The 17,610-nt window shown below is 40.9% G+C and overlaps 1 protein-coding gene across 5 annotated transcripts in view; it reads right to left on the bottom strand.

The window, feature by feature from the left end:
- smarcd3b (SWI/SNF related, matrix associated, actin dependent regulator of chromatin, subfamily d, member 3b) overlaps nucleotides 1–17,610 on the bottom strand; it is a 40,856-nt gene that overhangs the window by 17,887 nt on the left and 5,359 nt on the right. The window contains exons 1-2 of one of the 5 annotated variants that reach the window (XM_044175864.1): nucleotides 11,407–11,739; nucleotides 1,540–1,760 (exon numbers count right to left, since the gene is read on the bottom strand). In XM_044175864.1, coding sequence (XP_044031799.1) covers nucleotides 1,540–1,760; nucleotides 11,407–11,484 — 299 coding nt within the window. In that variant the 5' untranslated portion in view covers nucleotides 11,485–11,739. Of the gene's footprint in view, nucleotides 1–1,539; nucleotides 1,761–11,406; nucleotides 11,740–17,610 lie in introns of those variants that run through there. The other 4 variants (XM_044175863.1, XM_044175867.1, XM_044175866.1 and 1 more) reach the window with 4 other exon arrangements.

The raw sequence follows: 17,610 nt of genomic DNA, 5'->3' as shown, positions 1-17,610 counted from the left end.
ATCAATCGTGCTGCAGATACTGAGACAATGAAACCGAGAGAGACAGCAGTCCACTGAGCGCACATATTGATCTCCTTTCTAATGACCATACCTGCCACACACTTGTCTCCTAATAGAAATCCATCCACTTTGTGTATGTGTGCCTGGGATACTGGTGTTCAGATCTTTTGTACATGGTAGTCAAATAGCAGATAATAGATAATGTAACAAAAAGCCAAAACACAAATGTACTAGACCCTGAACACCCGTAGACAGCAGTGTGGACACCACATATATATGACCACGGGGCAACAGAGGAGAAACATTCAGTCATGGCAGCGACTGGGATGGTGAGAAGTGGATGCACAGAGCAGTGAGCAAGGCAAAAGATGCAAAAAGTGGAGCAGTGGGAGAGAATCTAAACAGAAGCTGAAATGAAAGCTGAACAGAAACACACAAAGGTCATGGTTTCACTTGTCATCAATATGATTTTTGAGATCTGATTATGAAAATCAGGTTTTTAGGAGATCACAGTGTGGAAATGGCTGTGTTGATATGTCCACTGTGGCTGCAACTTGTGATTATTTTCATGATCTGTTTTCTTCTTAATTCATTCTTGATTGTTTAATCAATATATAAAAAACAAAATAGGGAAAAATGCTCATCACAACTTCCACTGGCTCATGGTGGCGTCCTCAATTGCTTGTTTTGTCCGATGTCTGTTGTGTCTAAAACCCAAAGATATTCGGCTTACAATGATATAAAACAGAGAAAAACAGGAAATTCAGAAGTTGGAACCAGCAAATATTTGGCATTTTTATTAGGCATACTAGTGGCGCTAAGGATGGCAATGTTGGTCGCTCGGTCCACCACAAATAAATCACTTTTATGACTGATGGTTAATGATTTATCAAAATTGTTGTTTGATTAACCTACTAGTCATTTAAGCACTATTGTTACATAATCTATACATCTTAATAGCAGGACTGTGTATTGTTAGAAACATTTTGATACTGGTGCCAGTACCAGTATACGTTTCACCACTATCTACATTTCTTTTTCTACAGAACCCTTTTTATCATTTAACAAAATAATCCTAACTTCTCAGATGCATTGTGTTTGTTGTCTTAACATAAGCAGCCGTATGATAAAGTTTTTCCTGGATGATTTAAAGTCTAAAATTAGCAAAATTATGCGTTTAATCTGGAATTGTGTGATCAGAAAATAAGTAAAAACCACTAAGAATCTGACAAAGAAACTTATTGCTTTTGTTACTTGGTATGGTTGGTGCTAAAACATATTGTGGTTCGATGCCCAGCTCTTACTACATTGCCTGCAAATGATTCATGACCATTTCCATGTTTGGTTTTGAAGATTGGTGCCAATATGAGCAAAATTGTTTTGTTCATCCAGACTAAATTCAAAGTGTAACCACAGCCGTTGTGGTCTACATGATCTCAACTATTACACACAAAAGCAGACAAATAAGGAGTTGCTACATGCAAGCCATGCAGTATGTAGGTACATTAGGAGTTGGAGGTCGACTGGATTCAGACTCACTTTCTGGTCCGGTTCTGGACGGCCTGCTGCTGCTGCTGCTGTTGCTGCTGCTGCTGCTGCTGCTGGACCTGCTGGGAGGGGGCAGGCCTCTTACGACTGGGCTCCATCACCGGGGAGGGCAGGCCGGGCCGCACCGCCGGGCTCCCCCCGTACGGTGGGCCGGGGGGGCCCATTGGAGCTCCCTGGTGGGGCATCCTCGCTCCGGACGGCATGCCAGGACGCTGGGGAGAGAAAAAAACGGGTCACTTAGACGGTAGAAAACATTCTCCGATGTGTTTTCTAATTAATTATAATCACAAATTAGTGCTTCTAAAAATATTACAAAGGAAACATTAGATCAATTAAAACTTTTATGCGTTTCCTTCTTAAGTTTTTTGTAAACACACTCATCTTATCTGACAAAATCATTAAGTAGAGCTGCAACAAAGAGTGTCACATCAGCTCATAATCCAGACCTCACAGATTTTTCCTATTTAAAATAAAATTCTGGTGTCTGTTCTGTTACAGAAATAAATACTTCTCTGCCAACAGGAACTAACAGATTGAAACTGGAGGGTCTCCTACCTTTTGGTAAAATTTCAGTAATCAAACAACAGCTAAGATGGTAGCATTAACACACATTAAGCAATTTTGTGACAGCAATTTATAGGTTTTCTGTCTTTTGAATTTTTTCCATCTTCTCCACCCTTAAAGTGTCAGTGAAATCAATCTGCCAGTGGTGCGAGATACAGTCATTTCAGCTGAAGCCAAATCATTCAACATTTGAAAAATCATCTGATACTAGAGCAGTGATCTGCCTTATTTTGTCTTGTTTAAAGATAACTAACACTGATTTTCAAAGAATGCTAGAAACAAAAGCATCTGTACTGAGAACAAGCAGTACTGTTTTGTTTCTCTCTAATTTTCTCTCGTTCTATGGTCTGCTTTAAACAAAAACAGCTGAAAAATAGACTAAATGAAGATTTTGTTGCAGTGTGCGAACTCTGCCCCCCCCCACACACACTCCTTCTAAACAATGCAAACAGTGTCAGAGTCCATAATCCCACACTCCCGTCTTGACGCCTGGGAACAACTGGGGGACTCTCACCTGTGCTTGTCACTCCCATGGCAACAGCTGCCTCCCGCCTCAGTTTATTGTCTGAAACCAAATTGGGGTTCATGTGATAGAAAGAAATCCGTTGACTCCTTTGTACCAGAGCACAGACCACCTACTGAATGTAAAGAACCCCACCAGAAGGTAAAACACATCTACAGAGAATAAGCAGTCCTCGAATTACAATAATATATAATATTCAGATCTTTTACTTAAGTAAAAGTAGTAATAATACAATGTAAAAATATTCCATTATAACTTTAGCCCTGTCCGTGTTATAATCTCATATATTATATTATTGGATCATTATTACTAATGCATTAACATGTAAGTAACACTTTAATGTAGTGGCTTGATCAACAGTGAGCTGATTTTAATTAATTTACATACTGTAGGCAATGATTACCAAGTGAACAACTACCCCCAAACCCTCAGGGACACAGAGGCCCCAGGCTAACTATGTGGCAACTAATTTGTGGTAATTAAATTAATTCCACATTTGTTTGGTAATATGCCCCAATAGCACACAATCTAAACTAAAATGTTTTGTCTTGAAGAAGGGCCCTGTATCCAAATGTAGTTTTAAAGACACAGTGAAATGAAAAATACATTTTCCAATTCTGATCCTGTGTCCCTGTGTTTATTGTTAATTTATCTCTTGTTATATGCTAAATATATTTTAAAAAGTGCCCAAATCCCTCTTTTCTCTTCCTGTAAAATGTAAAAAATATTTTTGATGACTCATCTTGAACTTAGGGGCAGTTACATAAATGTATCCAATCAAATGTAATTGGGAGGATTTTTTATTTATTTAACCCTTATCCTCCTGTTCTAACAATGTGGTTGAGGGAGGTGTGGGTGGAGGTGAACTGTCCTCTAGCTCCATATCTCTCCACAGCTAAGTATCGTGCTATATTCGCTAAACCATGTGTACTTTTTTCGCAATCCAATCAAATTTCAAGGATTTGATTTAAATCACTCTTGTAACTAAACCGCATATACCGGAAATACGCCACATTACTGAAGCTAAAGGCAAGCTAACTGAAGCTTTACTGTGACTTTATTACCTTTAATATTTCAGTTGATACCAGGGTTGGGCTATATGGACAAAAAAATGTATCTGTTTTTTTAAATCTGGGGACACTTCAGGATTTGTGTAATTTTTTTCCTGCAAAACTTAGGAAGACTAAAACATGATTGATTTTTTATGACTTTATGTGCAAGTGTTGAGCAAGAATAATAAAATACCTGCCTTGCCACTTGCAGGTGGCAAGGCTGTCATCGTAATGCTTTCACAGAAAACACAGGTTAGCTCACACAGCTATGGACTGTCACTACCAGATAACAAAAGTAGAACACATTAACTTTAATAATCAGTTTCATTACAGACAGAGCAAAAGTCTGGACACTAATTTATCTGCTCCTGCCGTTTGTGTTTTGACCGGTTTCTTCAAGAAATCAGTTTAATACCTGCAGACTGCTGGCTAGCTAGCGTTAGCTACACCACAGGTAGGAACGGACTGGCTATCGCTGACTCCACGTCTCGTCACCTCTCGTAACAACAGATAGCACCTCATCAGCTCAGATCAGTGTGCAGTCTTTTTTCAGTCTGTCCCTCTTGTAAATGCGACTGGTAAACTCACTATGAGATACATACATTATAGTGTAACTAATCCCGTCACAGTCTACGGGACTGTCATGACTCAAGACAGTTAATGTCAGCTAATGTCATCAGCTATCATTTACGTTACTTTTTGACTGAAAATAACCTGTCTGTGCACGTTGTAATAACTCCATTTTCCTGATGTAGACATTTTACACATTGTCCAAAGACAAAAGATTCAAATTCAGAATCAGAAATACTTTATTGATCCCCGAAGGGAAACTCTTTGTTACAGCAGCTCGCCTTTACGTCAGTGCATTTAGAAGTGACAAACAGTGTGAAATGTTGGGAAAAAAAAAATTTGCCCATCAACTGAAATAACCCTGGTTGATATTATGCTAACATATTTTGAAATCAATTTGCATTTAATCAAATTATAACCAAGCTAACTTGGGGGACCCAGGGGAAAAAGGGAGGGAGGGTGGGGGTCTGATTAGGGGCCCATGGCTTACTTTTGCCCTGCGGCTGCCTGGCAGGTTAATCCGGCCCTGACTGTTTTATGGTTTGATCTATAACAATGCATATTTCATAAGCTCATCACAGGATTTGTATATAAAATCTTAATCTGCAAAGTAACTATAGCTTTCAGATAAATGTAGTAAAAAGTATTAAGATGCATAAAATGGAAGAACTTTAGTAGAGTGCAAGTACCTCAAAACTGTACTTAAATAAAGTACTTGGGCACCTTAGTTCACTTCACCACTGAAATGCATCATGAGCACAAACTGATCCAGAAATATGATTGATGGTTTTTCAGTTAATATCAAACCTCTCTATTATTCAAAAGAACATATAAACCTTGTTGTTTAACAGAACCATGATTTTATAGACCCAAATGTTTCACCTTGCAAAAAAAAAAAAAATAAAGTCCTCTTTTAAATCAGCACAGAAAGTGCCGGCTACATTTTGTAACACAATGGGTAAATGTTGGAGAGGGAGAGGACAGTTGAAGGATACAAATGAGGAGTTTCATAACCTCTTATACGCTCATATATTTTTTTCCCCCAACATTTCACACTGTTTGTCACTTCTAAATGTGGATTACTGCATGTATGTACACATATCAGATTTGATCTTTAGACTGTCCACAAACACACGGGAAAAAACCCAGAAAACAAACAAAGAAGAAGGTGATACACAGCAGGGAGGGCACAATAAGAAACTAATAATCAAACTGGGTCCAAATGTAAATGCATGTATTCACGAGGAGATTTAATAACTAAAAACAGATTGTGACAATACGGCTGACGTATTATGTGCCCTTTGAAATGGTGACCAAGCAGAGATCCTGTGATAAGAAGCCCGAGCAGGCGTTGCTGTCACTCTGGCTGGGAGTATGGTCGGCAAGGGGGAGGGGATGTCGGGGGTAAGCGCAACTGAGAAGGGTCTCCAAACGGGAGAGGATAAGACAACATATGGTCGGGGCCTCCTGCTTGAATGTTGTCACCTTGTGGAGCCTTAAGAGACCCCTTCTTTTTCCTGTCTACTTCCTACGTAAGCTGGACAATAAAACCCAAACAGGCATCAGACTAGACTTCCAGCAGCCAGACAGAGACTTCTGTTACAAGCGTCTGTCTGGAGAATTTGAGCCTTTCAGATAACAGATACAGAAAACCATAGCTGGATAAAGTGTAAGATGAATTTCCCCTAAATCCACACACACACACACACACACACACACACACACACAATGAGCGGTACTCTATAATCTGACCTGCTGAACTGACTCCAACACTCTGCCCGGAGCTCTGCCAGCCAGCCAGCCAGCAATCGAATCTGCCATGTGGATGGATATCTGAGAAGTGTGTTGGCATCTCTGGAGGGATTTGAAGAGGCCAAACTTAACCCACACCCTACTAAACATATGAATCTGCGGGTTGTAACATGGACGGTCCCCTTTAAATGCTTCGATTGGAGCCCTGAAATGTATTAAAAACTGAAGATACGGTTAAGATAATTTTATTTTTATTTATCGATTAATCGTTTAGTATGTCAAGTGTCAGAAAAGAGTGACAAACATCAATCGTTATTTCCAAAAACACAAGTTAACATACTCAAAATGCTTGTTTTATAAGATCAGTTTACTATCACAGAAGAAATCAACAATCATCATTATTTTTATTGTGTTAATATATGTTGTTTTAGATGTAACAATTAACAATGTAACAAATGTATATGGGTGATATTTATCGTGATGATTTGAACATGTTGTTTTATTGCTATTATAAACTAATAAAATGAGTAACTGAAGGTTTTGTTTTACACATGTGAACAGTTCATGTAAAGCATTAGACAGTGGAGCACAGTTTACTGCATTGAACATCAATTCAATTATTTTACATGCATATATTTGCTGATGTTGATTAGAACTGAAACTATTTGTCCACTAACTGATTAGTTGATTGAGAAAATTAATCGGCAGCTAATTTTGATAATTGATCGACTGTTTCAGTAATTTTTCAAGCAACTAACATCAATCATCTTCTGTAATGTGTTTTGTTTTTCTTTACATTTATTCATTTGGCAGTCTCTGTTGTCCAAAGCAACGTGTAAATGAGGTGCAGCCCTAATAGGGTTGGGACATATGACTATACACAATATACCATGGGACGATATAAACTTTGTCATTTTGCCTTACTGTGTATACATGTGTTATATATCGTTTTAATATCTCTGGGTCTATTAGTCCATTGTGGGCAGTGATGCAAATCAATGAGCAGGGCTGCTTCATGGAAATAGTGGATATTTATATTTATGCAGATGATGCACCTTTAATTGTAAGGTCTTTAATTCACTGGATTAGCCAGAAAGACACACTACTGTGTGGTTATTCTATCCATCAACAGCGTCTACATTAGATTTTCCAGAAACTTGACTACAGGTATATAGCAATATGTAACTATATGTAATTAAATGTTCTTTGATAGAGGATTTCAACCACCCACCGCTACTATCAAATAAAGGGTGATGGGTTTCATTAAACGTAAAGTGTTGATTTATCTAAGTTACAAATATATATAATTTCTCTTACCTCTTGTAACCAGATAGTTTTGGTTTTATGTGGTGATGTTTTGAGATATCCGTCTCTGGGATATCTGCCTCCAACCCAATACAATAGAGGTGAATAGAATCTCATTTGTAAATCTCAAAACATTGAAAAATTATCAACTGATCATAGCAAAGTCTGTGGATTATTCAGAGTAACTGGTCATTATATTTGAAAAGACAAGTGGCTGCTTGTTTTTTCAATGCTGTAAGCACCACAGACGAAATTTCTTTCACCTCCACCTCCACTACTGGGGTGGAGGCAGAAACCTCAGATATCTCAAAATCTGGGCCGTTCCAAAGTCGTGGCTTAAATCTAAAGGTGGCCGCGCTTTTGCCATCAGGGCCCCTTGGCTTTGGAACCACCTGCCTGAGGAGATAAGGCTCGCAAGATCAGTGAACTCTTTTAAATGACTTCTTAAAATCCATTTGTATAGACTTGCTTTTACATGATTACGTGTATTTTCTTAACATGTTTTTTATTGTTTTTATCTCTTGTTTGAATATTTACCTTAACTTTGTCTTGCCTATGTTTGGCTTATATTGCCTTCTGAGTATCCTGCTTTTGCTTTGCTTTGTCTGCCCAAGCACTTTGTAAACTCTGTTTTTAAAGGTGCTATTTAAATAAAGTTACTATTATTATTATTCCACAGGGTGAACTAACATTTTAACTGAGTAATAGTAGTTTTAATGACAATGCGGATTTGAGAGTAAAGGTGAAGTTTACGTTCAAAGGTCGCATCACTTGCTCTCACACAAATGCACTCAAAATTTACAGACGACAAAAGTCGTATTATGTTTTGGCTTATCGGGGTTTCCCACGCAGAGCGCTGGAAGGCTTTTCTCATCGTGCGGCCCTTGCTGACCTCCACACACACACACACACACACACGAGCCAGAAAACACAGCAGGGAGGAGGTAAGACAGATAATGAGAGAGAAAGAGGAAGAGACCTCAGCCAGGCCTTCAGCCCACCCATCAGTCCTAGAACCAGACCTCGGCCAAACACTCTCCCCCACAACACACATGCTGCTTCTGGGAGGCGGGAACACTACGACCTTCAGTAACCACAACAATGTTTGCATATAGTGCATTTCTATATATTCTTGTGTGTGTAAATGCATCTGTACATGTATGTTTCTGAGTGTATAAAAGCTTGCTGTTGAGGGGAAAGGAAACGCCATCCCTCGCCACAAGCTAACAAACTGCATAGAATCATCCCCATATCCCATAGTATAAATATTTCTCCATTCTGCAGTATACACAACCAGGAACCTGCCACAACTATTATAACAAGACTTTTCCATCTTAAAATGTGGGGGAGAGAAAGAGGAAAGAGGAGAGAGAGAGGGGGGAGGAGAGGCAGGCATGAGAGAAAATAAGCAGAGGGAAATATTTGGCTTGGAGCAGCCAGAGCCTCATCAAGGTTAATTGGTCTGTTGAGAGGACACACTGATCTGGCTCATCAATCACCTGGTCCATTGTTTCCTAAAGTCTGTCTCTGTGCAGGGCTTCAGCACCAAAGCCCCTGTAATGACCGCTCCTGTCAGAAAGACAATACCTCATCTTGTTTCAGTGTAGAAATCTACTTGGTGTCAGTACTCCCAACATCAGCACTGATTAAAACTGAACTTAGTCAAGCTAGTTCTGTGATTTTAAGACATAAAAGGATTTGACAAACAAATACCACAAAGACTTTTTGACATTCTCGATGTACTTGAGGTTTGGGAAGTGATGCCAAGTTTCAGGATCTGTGCAAAGTATTCAGTTCAAACCACATCCAGAATGAGACAACATTTATGATGTAGGTATTATGTCATTATTGATTACGTTCTCAATTAATTGTTGGGTATATAAAGTGTCAGAAAACTGTGACAACACAATTCCCCTAAACCCAAATTGTTTGTTTTATTAGAACAACAGCCCAAAACCCAAAAATATTCAGTTAACTCTCAGAAAACGATTGAATTTTTGTCATTTTTGATTAAATAATAACATCAATTATTAAAATAATTGTAGATTAATGTTCTGATGATAAACAATTCATCAACCTTTGCTGCACGAATCGTTTCAGCTCTAGAAACTTCCTGGGGGTCGGGACCACACAGGGGTGTCATTTTAAGGGGTCGCCAGTTGATTTTTGGGGTAGAAAATAATAAAAACTAAATTCTGATTCTTTTTTGGACTTTTCTGAACTTTGTGTTTTTCTTGTGAAATGCTGTGTACTTTTACCTCTTCAGGCCTCTGAAAATGTTTGAAAGAGGCACCCTAGCACCGATCATAAATCGCAATGTCCCTGGTTTGAGTCCGATGAAACAATCTGAGAACGGAAAATCATTCTTCGATTCAATAAATAAATACCAGAAAGTCTTTTTGACCTTCTTGATGTAGTTGAGGATTGGGAAGTTCAACGTAATCACAAGGTATCTACAGATTCATCACTAAATAATTATTTCTAAACTAGGGGCTTGATGAATCTAAATGGTCACCAGATGATTAACGGGGTAGGACATAGTAAAAAAAAAATCAGTTGCACAAAAGTATGAATATGTTTTGGGGCTTTTCTGTAACCTTTTTATTTTTTATTGTGAAATACTGTACGTTTTACCTCTTAAGGCCATTAAAAATCACCGCAACGCCCCTGGTTCCCATCTGGTCAGGGACTTTTGTCATGTTTCCCATCTCTCTTTCCCCGTCATCTCTCTACTGTCGATTCTCTAAAAAGGCACGAAATGCCCCAAAAAACTTCAAAAATACTAGAGCTGAAATGAAAAGTTGATTAGTTTATTAGTATTTTGATAATTGATCATTTGTTTTCAGGCAAAAATGGTTAAAAAAAGGTTAAACATTCTCTGTTTCCAGCTTCTCCGATTGGAGGATTTGCTCTTTTCTTTGTCATATATCAAAGAAAAAGTGAAAATCATTCAGTCTTGGATTTTTGCTCTGACAAAACAAAAGATTTGAAAATGTCACCTTGAGCTTTGGGAAGTTGTGATGGGTATTTTTTTCACAATTTCTGAACACTATAAACGATTAAGCAAAACAATAATTGGCAGACTAATTGATCATTAAAATTACTGTTAGTTGCAGCCCTAAAAATATATGTATTTAAATGAAAAAACCTGAAATTGAACTCATGGACTTGAAACCTGTGATGACAGGTCACAAGTGGGCCCATCGTTTTAATGGATCACAAGCAAGACAAAAAAGAGTGGGAACCAAATTGCCAGTTTATTTACACACTTGAATCAATGCCAAAGCCACATCTGCTAAAACTTTCAACAGGAAAGTGTCACTGACCAAGAGTTTTACATCATCCTCAACCATCCTAATTCATTCAGCTCATTAACAAAACCAACTACTACTGTACTCCATGTTCTGTTATTAATGCAAAGTATGAGGCTTGTGGTGATAGTTGCCTAACCTCTAACCATGAGCAACACTTGACTTGACATTTCATGCTAGCGTCACATGAATGGACTGATTGTTCTGCATGATTTCCAGGATTGGCTGTCTGCCTCTGCTCCGTCTACACTACTACGTCCGTTTGTCTCGTCACCTTACAGGTTCAAATCCTTCCACCGACCAACAACATGCTGCCTAGAAGGCTACTCTGACTGTGTTGTTGTGAGTGGACTCGTCATTTCCCCCCTCTTGTCTGTGACTCCCAGGGAAGCATTCTCACTGTGCTCCTCTGTTAGCCAAAGGGGGGAGCTGGCTGCTTTCTGCTGCTGCTTAGCTTCTATTCCTACACTTATCCTTTTTTTTGTCTTAAGAAATCCTCTGCTCCCCATCCTTCTCCTGCTCCGCTCCATCCATCCATGCTGCTCCACTTCTTGTTCTCTTAAGCCATCTCCTAACAGGCTAGGATCCGGGGGGGGGGGGCTGGAAATAACCTTCACATGGCCAGCTTTACCCAGCTATCTCACACACACAGACCGCTGCTGCTGCGCCGACTCATTCACACACACACACACACACACACACACACACACACACACACACACACACAGATGCATGCCAGAGCCCAGCTCCCTTCACGGGAATGACGGACAGCGCCACTCACCACTCCATGGACCAGGAACTCAAACAGTTTGCTCTTGGTGGCTTTCCTGGCTCCCCCCGCCGTCTCCTCTGTAGCCATTTGCTCAGTCCCCTCCGTTCACCCTGCTATGTCTCCCCTCTCCTTCTTTTGTCTTTCCCTCTCCCTTCACCCAGCCTCCTGTTCCCCTCCCCTGCTCCACTTTCCTTCTCTTTGTGCTCTCCTTTTCAGCACTGCCTGTCCCTGACTCTCCTTCTCGCTCTCTCTCTCTCTTCCCTCCCTCTGACTCTATTTTGAATGTGCAGCAGCCCTGCCGAGTCTCTCACTGTGTCTAGCTCACTTTTTAGTTGAGCTGCCTTTCAGGAGCCCTGCACGTCGCTTGGAGGTGGAGGGGTGGGGGGGGAGCTGTGAGGGGGTCTGGCAGGGGGGTTTCAGCCAGCCCACCCTGCCGCTCCCCCGCACAGCTGTTGCATTCCATTGGTAGATAAGGGCATGCGGCGCGGCGAGGCTGCTGTTTGGTCTAAACGGGGGCTGGGGAGGTTAGAATCAGTTAGCCATTCCTCTGCTGCAGCTTCCCCCTGGTGACCAACCCAGGGGCCACGGTCAGCACACACTGAGCTGGGCTAATTCTCGATAAAAAAGGACATTGGGCTCTTAAAGGGGCCATGTTGCATATCATTAACACATGTGTACACACATAAATTGCCATATATGATGGAGTCATGACGTGGTGGCGATGATGATGAGGAGGAAGGTGGTGTTATTTTCTCAATTGAAAGCAAAAGAGTTTCCCCTCGGGGATCAATAAAGTATTTCTGATTCTGATTTCTGAAATCCACTGAGTCGGGGGGAATTATATTTGTCTGTTTGCCTATGAGGGCAAAGCATTTCTCACAATAGGCGAGCTAATGTGCTCTAAAGCCACTTCACAAAAGGAGAAGGCCACGTCAAGAGAACCTTCATTTCCTATGTTTCTGTGCTGGCCCTTGTCAGAGTGCATTCATAGGTTAGGAGTTGTTCTTCTACTCGCCTCATTAGTGTTACCTTTCACCCAGTAGTCGGCCCAGAGGCTACATTCAGGCTGTGACTACAGTGTAATGGCAAACAAGCAGGCTGGTCTGCACAGCAAGGTGACTGTGTCACTTGACACGTGTAATTAGGCTCTGTCGTGATTTCTTACAGGCTGCTTTTCTAAAGATTTCTTCTCCAAATGCAGAAAACTGACACACTCCAATTACACACAAGCCCGAGCTTCGCCCATCGCCACACAGGTCATTACTCTGACTACAACCACGCCACGTTGAAGGCTATGACTCTTTCATGTCTCCCTCTGCTCCAGCCCCTCTTTCTTTCCCTCCCTTCTTTCTTACAGCCGTCAGATCAGGGGAGTGAAATATTCATGAGGTTATTTGAATGACAAAGGAGGTGAAGTGGGGCAAATTCAAAGGGGGCTTGGCTTGTGACACATGACTTCAAATTGTCACTGTTAGTGTTTCCTCTTCCTCTGTTCTGCCGGTGTGAAAACGTCAGGAAAGTGTCGAACCAGGTGTCAGAGTAGAAAGGAAATTACCCTCAACAGTTTTAACAGCTGATAGAAAGCTTTGACGCAAAGCAGCACTAAATCTGTCCTTCAATTATCACCATATTCTAGATACCGCAAGGAAGATGACGCGAGGAATATATACGTTAGGAAAGGGGGTGTTGCTCGAGATCTTATCAACACGGAGAGGAAAGCTCTGCAGTTATTGTGGGTCTGTGACCTCCAGGCCAGAGGTCATGACCTTCTGGAGGATGCACCATCCCTCAGAGATGTCTAAAAGCACCCAAGCCGTTTTGATGCGTGGTGATATTATTCAGTACACATGATGTAAAGACAGCATTACTGACAGAAAAGTTAGGATTAACACCTAAAGGAGAAGCAGGAAAAGAAGCAATTCAGGATCAAAATGTATGACCTTCACACCCCTGATTATTGTAATCGACTTATTGATAGGCAAAAGCTGGCCCTCCCATGTGTTGCTGACAGCTTGTAGTATTGGTCTACTTGGTGGTGACACCTGCTGTTGAGATGAGTGTACTGCTGCTGTCATTAATCCAGTCTGAGAGGCTTTGAGGAACATAAGGAACCCAAACCTCCTCAGCAAAATCTCTCACTGCTGCCTCAATCCATCTGTGTCCTCCCTGCAGTCACATACTGCCACATTATATGTCCACATTGACGCTATGCTTTAGATTAACCTTGTATTACATAACATATGACGCAGGCTTTAAATATATTAATCGTACAGACGCACCAAATTTTTTGCAGGGACCATTCGTATAGGCACACCTTGTGTAATATATTATAAGTCTCGAAGGTCAAAAGCTCAACCCGGCGAGCTTATCCACGCAGATTCTGAGATTGTGCCAATCTCCCGTCTCTCCAGCAACGGCACGTGGGTTCAACGATAACAAAGAAATCCAGCAGCTCGGTCGATGCAAAGGGGAGCCTTGAGTGCAGGAGTACTCCCTGGCGGACCCCCACCGTCTCCCTCACCAAAGCCAGTCAGTCTCACCAAATGGTAATGTCCCAGTGTGTAGCAGACAGGGGGGTAGAGGGGGGCTAACAGGGGGTAAGGGAGCAGCAGTAGTATTACTGACGACCAACAGAGGGAGCAAACAGCCAGTAAGAGGGGGTGCCGACTGTTTGAATGGAAGGAGGGATCCATGTTCAGGGCCTGGTTGCACAAATGAATGAATATAAGGCATCATAAAACATAAAAGCATGAAAACGCTATGTAAGATTTTGCAGGGACCAAACTTTAATCACTACTCAACCAATTTAATTTTCTAAGCATCTTTTTATGTGTTTTTTTTTTAATTCTTCACTTCCTTACTTGGCCACAAGAGGGAGACAACGAACTCCTACTTGCTTCATGCTTCATACAATATGCAAACTGTGTTGTTGGTTTTCTGACCTGAAATACTGGCTGCATCATTATTTTACAGTAGCAGTGGATCCCAACCAAGGACCAACCAAAATCTGAGAAAAAAATGTACTGTATGAAATACTGGATACTTTCACCTCTTCAAGCCTCTATGAAACCTTCAAAATGACACCATCTGTGAAGTAGGACTGCAAATAACAGTTATTTTCATTATCGATTAATTGTCTGGTCTATAAAATAGTGAAAAATGCCTATCACAGTACTCCAGAAACCCAGGGTGACATCTTCAGCTGACTTGTTTTGTCCGACCAAAAGTCCAAAACCCAAAGATATTCAGTTTACAGTGATATAAAACAGACAAATACTCACAATTTACATATATAGCTGGAACTAAATAATGTTTGGCAGTTTTGCTTGTAAAGGTGCCGATTATTTTGCTGTTGATCAGCTAATCAATTAATCGACTAATCGTTGCACCTCCGTTGTGAAGGTAAAATCACTTGTCTGTTGAAACGATGACAGTTTGTGTCTACACTATCACATATCTTGTGATGAGGGGGCACGGGTAGACTTTGCTGCATTAGAACAAAGACCCTAAAAACGTATTTCTCTATTACATTACATATTCGAAATAAGAAAAAACCAAAGTTAAAGTTCAGAAAAAAAACATCCATGGTATTAATTACTAAAAGTTAAACAGATTTTACTGAGAGTAAACTCGGTAAACTCGGATTGGTCCACGGAAGTACATGACATCACCTTTTCCCAACTGAGCCCCACCCACTTTAAACCAGTGAGAAAAGCGAGGACCATAACAGAAAAATCTCTCATGCGAAATAACCAAAACTGTTCTAAGTTTGGCATAAAAATGTGCGTTAATGTAGGACAGCATCACTCATAGTAAGACGTGGATTGAAAAAATAGTTTTTCAGGTCCTTTAAGGGCTCTCAAACCAAAAAGGTTAGGAACTGCTTGTGTACAGAATCACAGTTACATGAAAAGATGTGCTGCATCAATCAAAGGTCTCAAACTGGTTCAAATTTTAGAGTCAATTACTTGTAAATCAGTCAAGTGGCATCATTGTAATCAAATTTATCTTTCATCTTTTCCAAAATTATGAAGTTCAATATTGGTAAGAAAAGCTTGGTGATGGTAAATAATTTTATTGTTTTGCTCTGTTTAGTCGAGGATGATGACGTGCAACAACAATAGGCTGAGCAGAAAGCAAGAAACAAAGAGAAACCCATTCAATGCTGGATTTGGCCTCTTTTTCTGCATTCTCTTAACAATTAGCCCAGGAGAGGAAGGGCAAAGAGAAAGAGAGAGAGTATACAAAGAATAAAAAAGTATAATGGAGCTGATTTATAACGTACAGTTCCCAGTGGCAACGTTTACATACCAGAAACGACGAACCTGCCCTCGTCAACATTATTGTCACAGACAGATGGGGTGGACTAGGGGGAATATGGACTTTACTGAGGGCATGCAGTAAAGTCTGATTCCCTCCCGCTGCTGGGCCCCTCTCTTTTTCTCTTTCTTCAGTTTAAGAGCTGCACACAAAACCCAGCTCAAGCTGCTTAAAGGCCAGAGCTCTCGGAGAGCTACTCAATGGCCATCAGCCACCATCAAAGGGGCTGTACAAAAGCACGCAGACCTGCACCTTCACTGAGGGGGATTAAGGAGTGGAGAAGTACATTTCAGGGCCGATTTCTTGCAGCCAGGCATGTGTAAAGAAGAATAACCTACGGAGAGAAGAGAGAGAAGTCTCCCATGGTGGCTGAAAACAATCAGCATCTCCTGATATTTCGGGATCAAAGTGATTTGGTACAATATACTGCGAGGAACTAGGCGAATGAGGTTTCACAGGGAGGTTTCAGGAGACGTTTGGATTTCAGGGCTTGTTTGGGACAAAGCATCTTTATCCTGACAGCGTTTTTGGTTCAGCTCCTTGGCTGCTCCCGTCGCCCTAAAAAAAGGAGGCATTGTGGGAGCAGATGGAAAGACGGAGCAACAGTAATGAGCCGAGTTTCCCCGCAAGCAACGAGCAACACACCGGAACAAAGCCTGAAGCGTTACCTGCTTCGGGGCATTTCCTGTTTGCTGTAGCCATGACAACGGTATAATCTGCCTTGCGCCCAAAGCTAACAGCGAATCGGGTGAGAGGAACGCCGACTGCAGTGACTTCAAAACTGGAGCAGCAGCTGGTGAACTGAGCAAGGAACTATTCCAGAGCTTAAACTGTAAAACTAAAAAGAAATCCCAGTTGTTTGAGACAGAAAAGGCTTCAGTTCGCTGTGTTAGTCAGCACTGAGGTCACCAGGGTCAACTCTGACACAAATATACAGTGAAAAACAGTCCCTTTCCATGAATAAACCCGATCCAACTACAATAAAACTGGCAGAATGATTCCTCCACTACAAACTCCCTCTCCCCCTCCTCTCGCTCCCCTCACTCTTCTTTCCTACTCTGCATCCAAGCTAAATATTAGCCCTGATCTTTCAGCACCACTCTGCCCATGCAGGATGGGAGTGAGAGGCGACAGAACGAGGGCAGCTTTGGTATGTGCAGGGCCGTATGGAGACGACTTCCAAATCCAAGAGATGAAAATCAGACACGGAGGGGAGAGGCATATAGAGGAGGCGGAGAGGTGGCCTGAAAAATCAACTGCAACCGTGTCTGCGCATGCGATCTGCCAAGGAACTAATGAACTTGAATATGTTTTTATGTCGAAAAGTAGATCCACTCAGGATCATAAGACACATCCAAGTAGCAAGTAGAGATATTCATCTATAAGTACACACATACTGTTTTAACCCCAGTTTGTGCCTCTCATGTATTAGATTCCTCCTAGAGTAGAGTCATCTATTACATGTGACATATGTTGATTCTGGCTACCATTTTCTTTTTAATTAGAAAACAGTCGCAATTTAGCAAACAGGTTTAAAAAATCTTTTTTACTGTGCAACAGATGGAGTATTTTTCAATCCACATGGTTAGAAGGAGGATTTTGGAAATACCTTCATAACAATGGTAAGTCTGGTTAAATGTCCAAAAATATCGCTGGGTATTTATTTTTTAATTGGATGGTTAGCTCTGTGACTCGAACGTAATGGTAATACATGAGAGGCACAAATTGGTGTACTGTATATATATATTTATTTATTTATTTTTCACATACACCTAAACCAATACATAACACAACATACTGTACATATATTGTCTTGTGAAAAACTAACTTAAGTCTTAAGTCTAGAAATGTATGTTATATAACCAAAAGTCAAAGATTTCCATGTGCACAGTT

This window comes from Siniperca chuatsi, linkage group LG19 (genome assembly GCF_020085105.1).
Source record: "Siniperca chuatsi isolate FFG_IHB_CAS linkage group LG19, ASM2008510v1, whole genome shotgun sequence".
NCBI lineage: Eukaryota > Metazoa > Chordata > Actinopteri > Centrarchiformes > Sinipercidae > Siniperca > Siniperca chuatsi.
The sequence above is the reverse complement of the archived record's forward strand: the minus strand, read 5'-3'. Positions and strand labels throughout refer to the sequence as shown.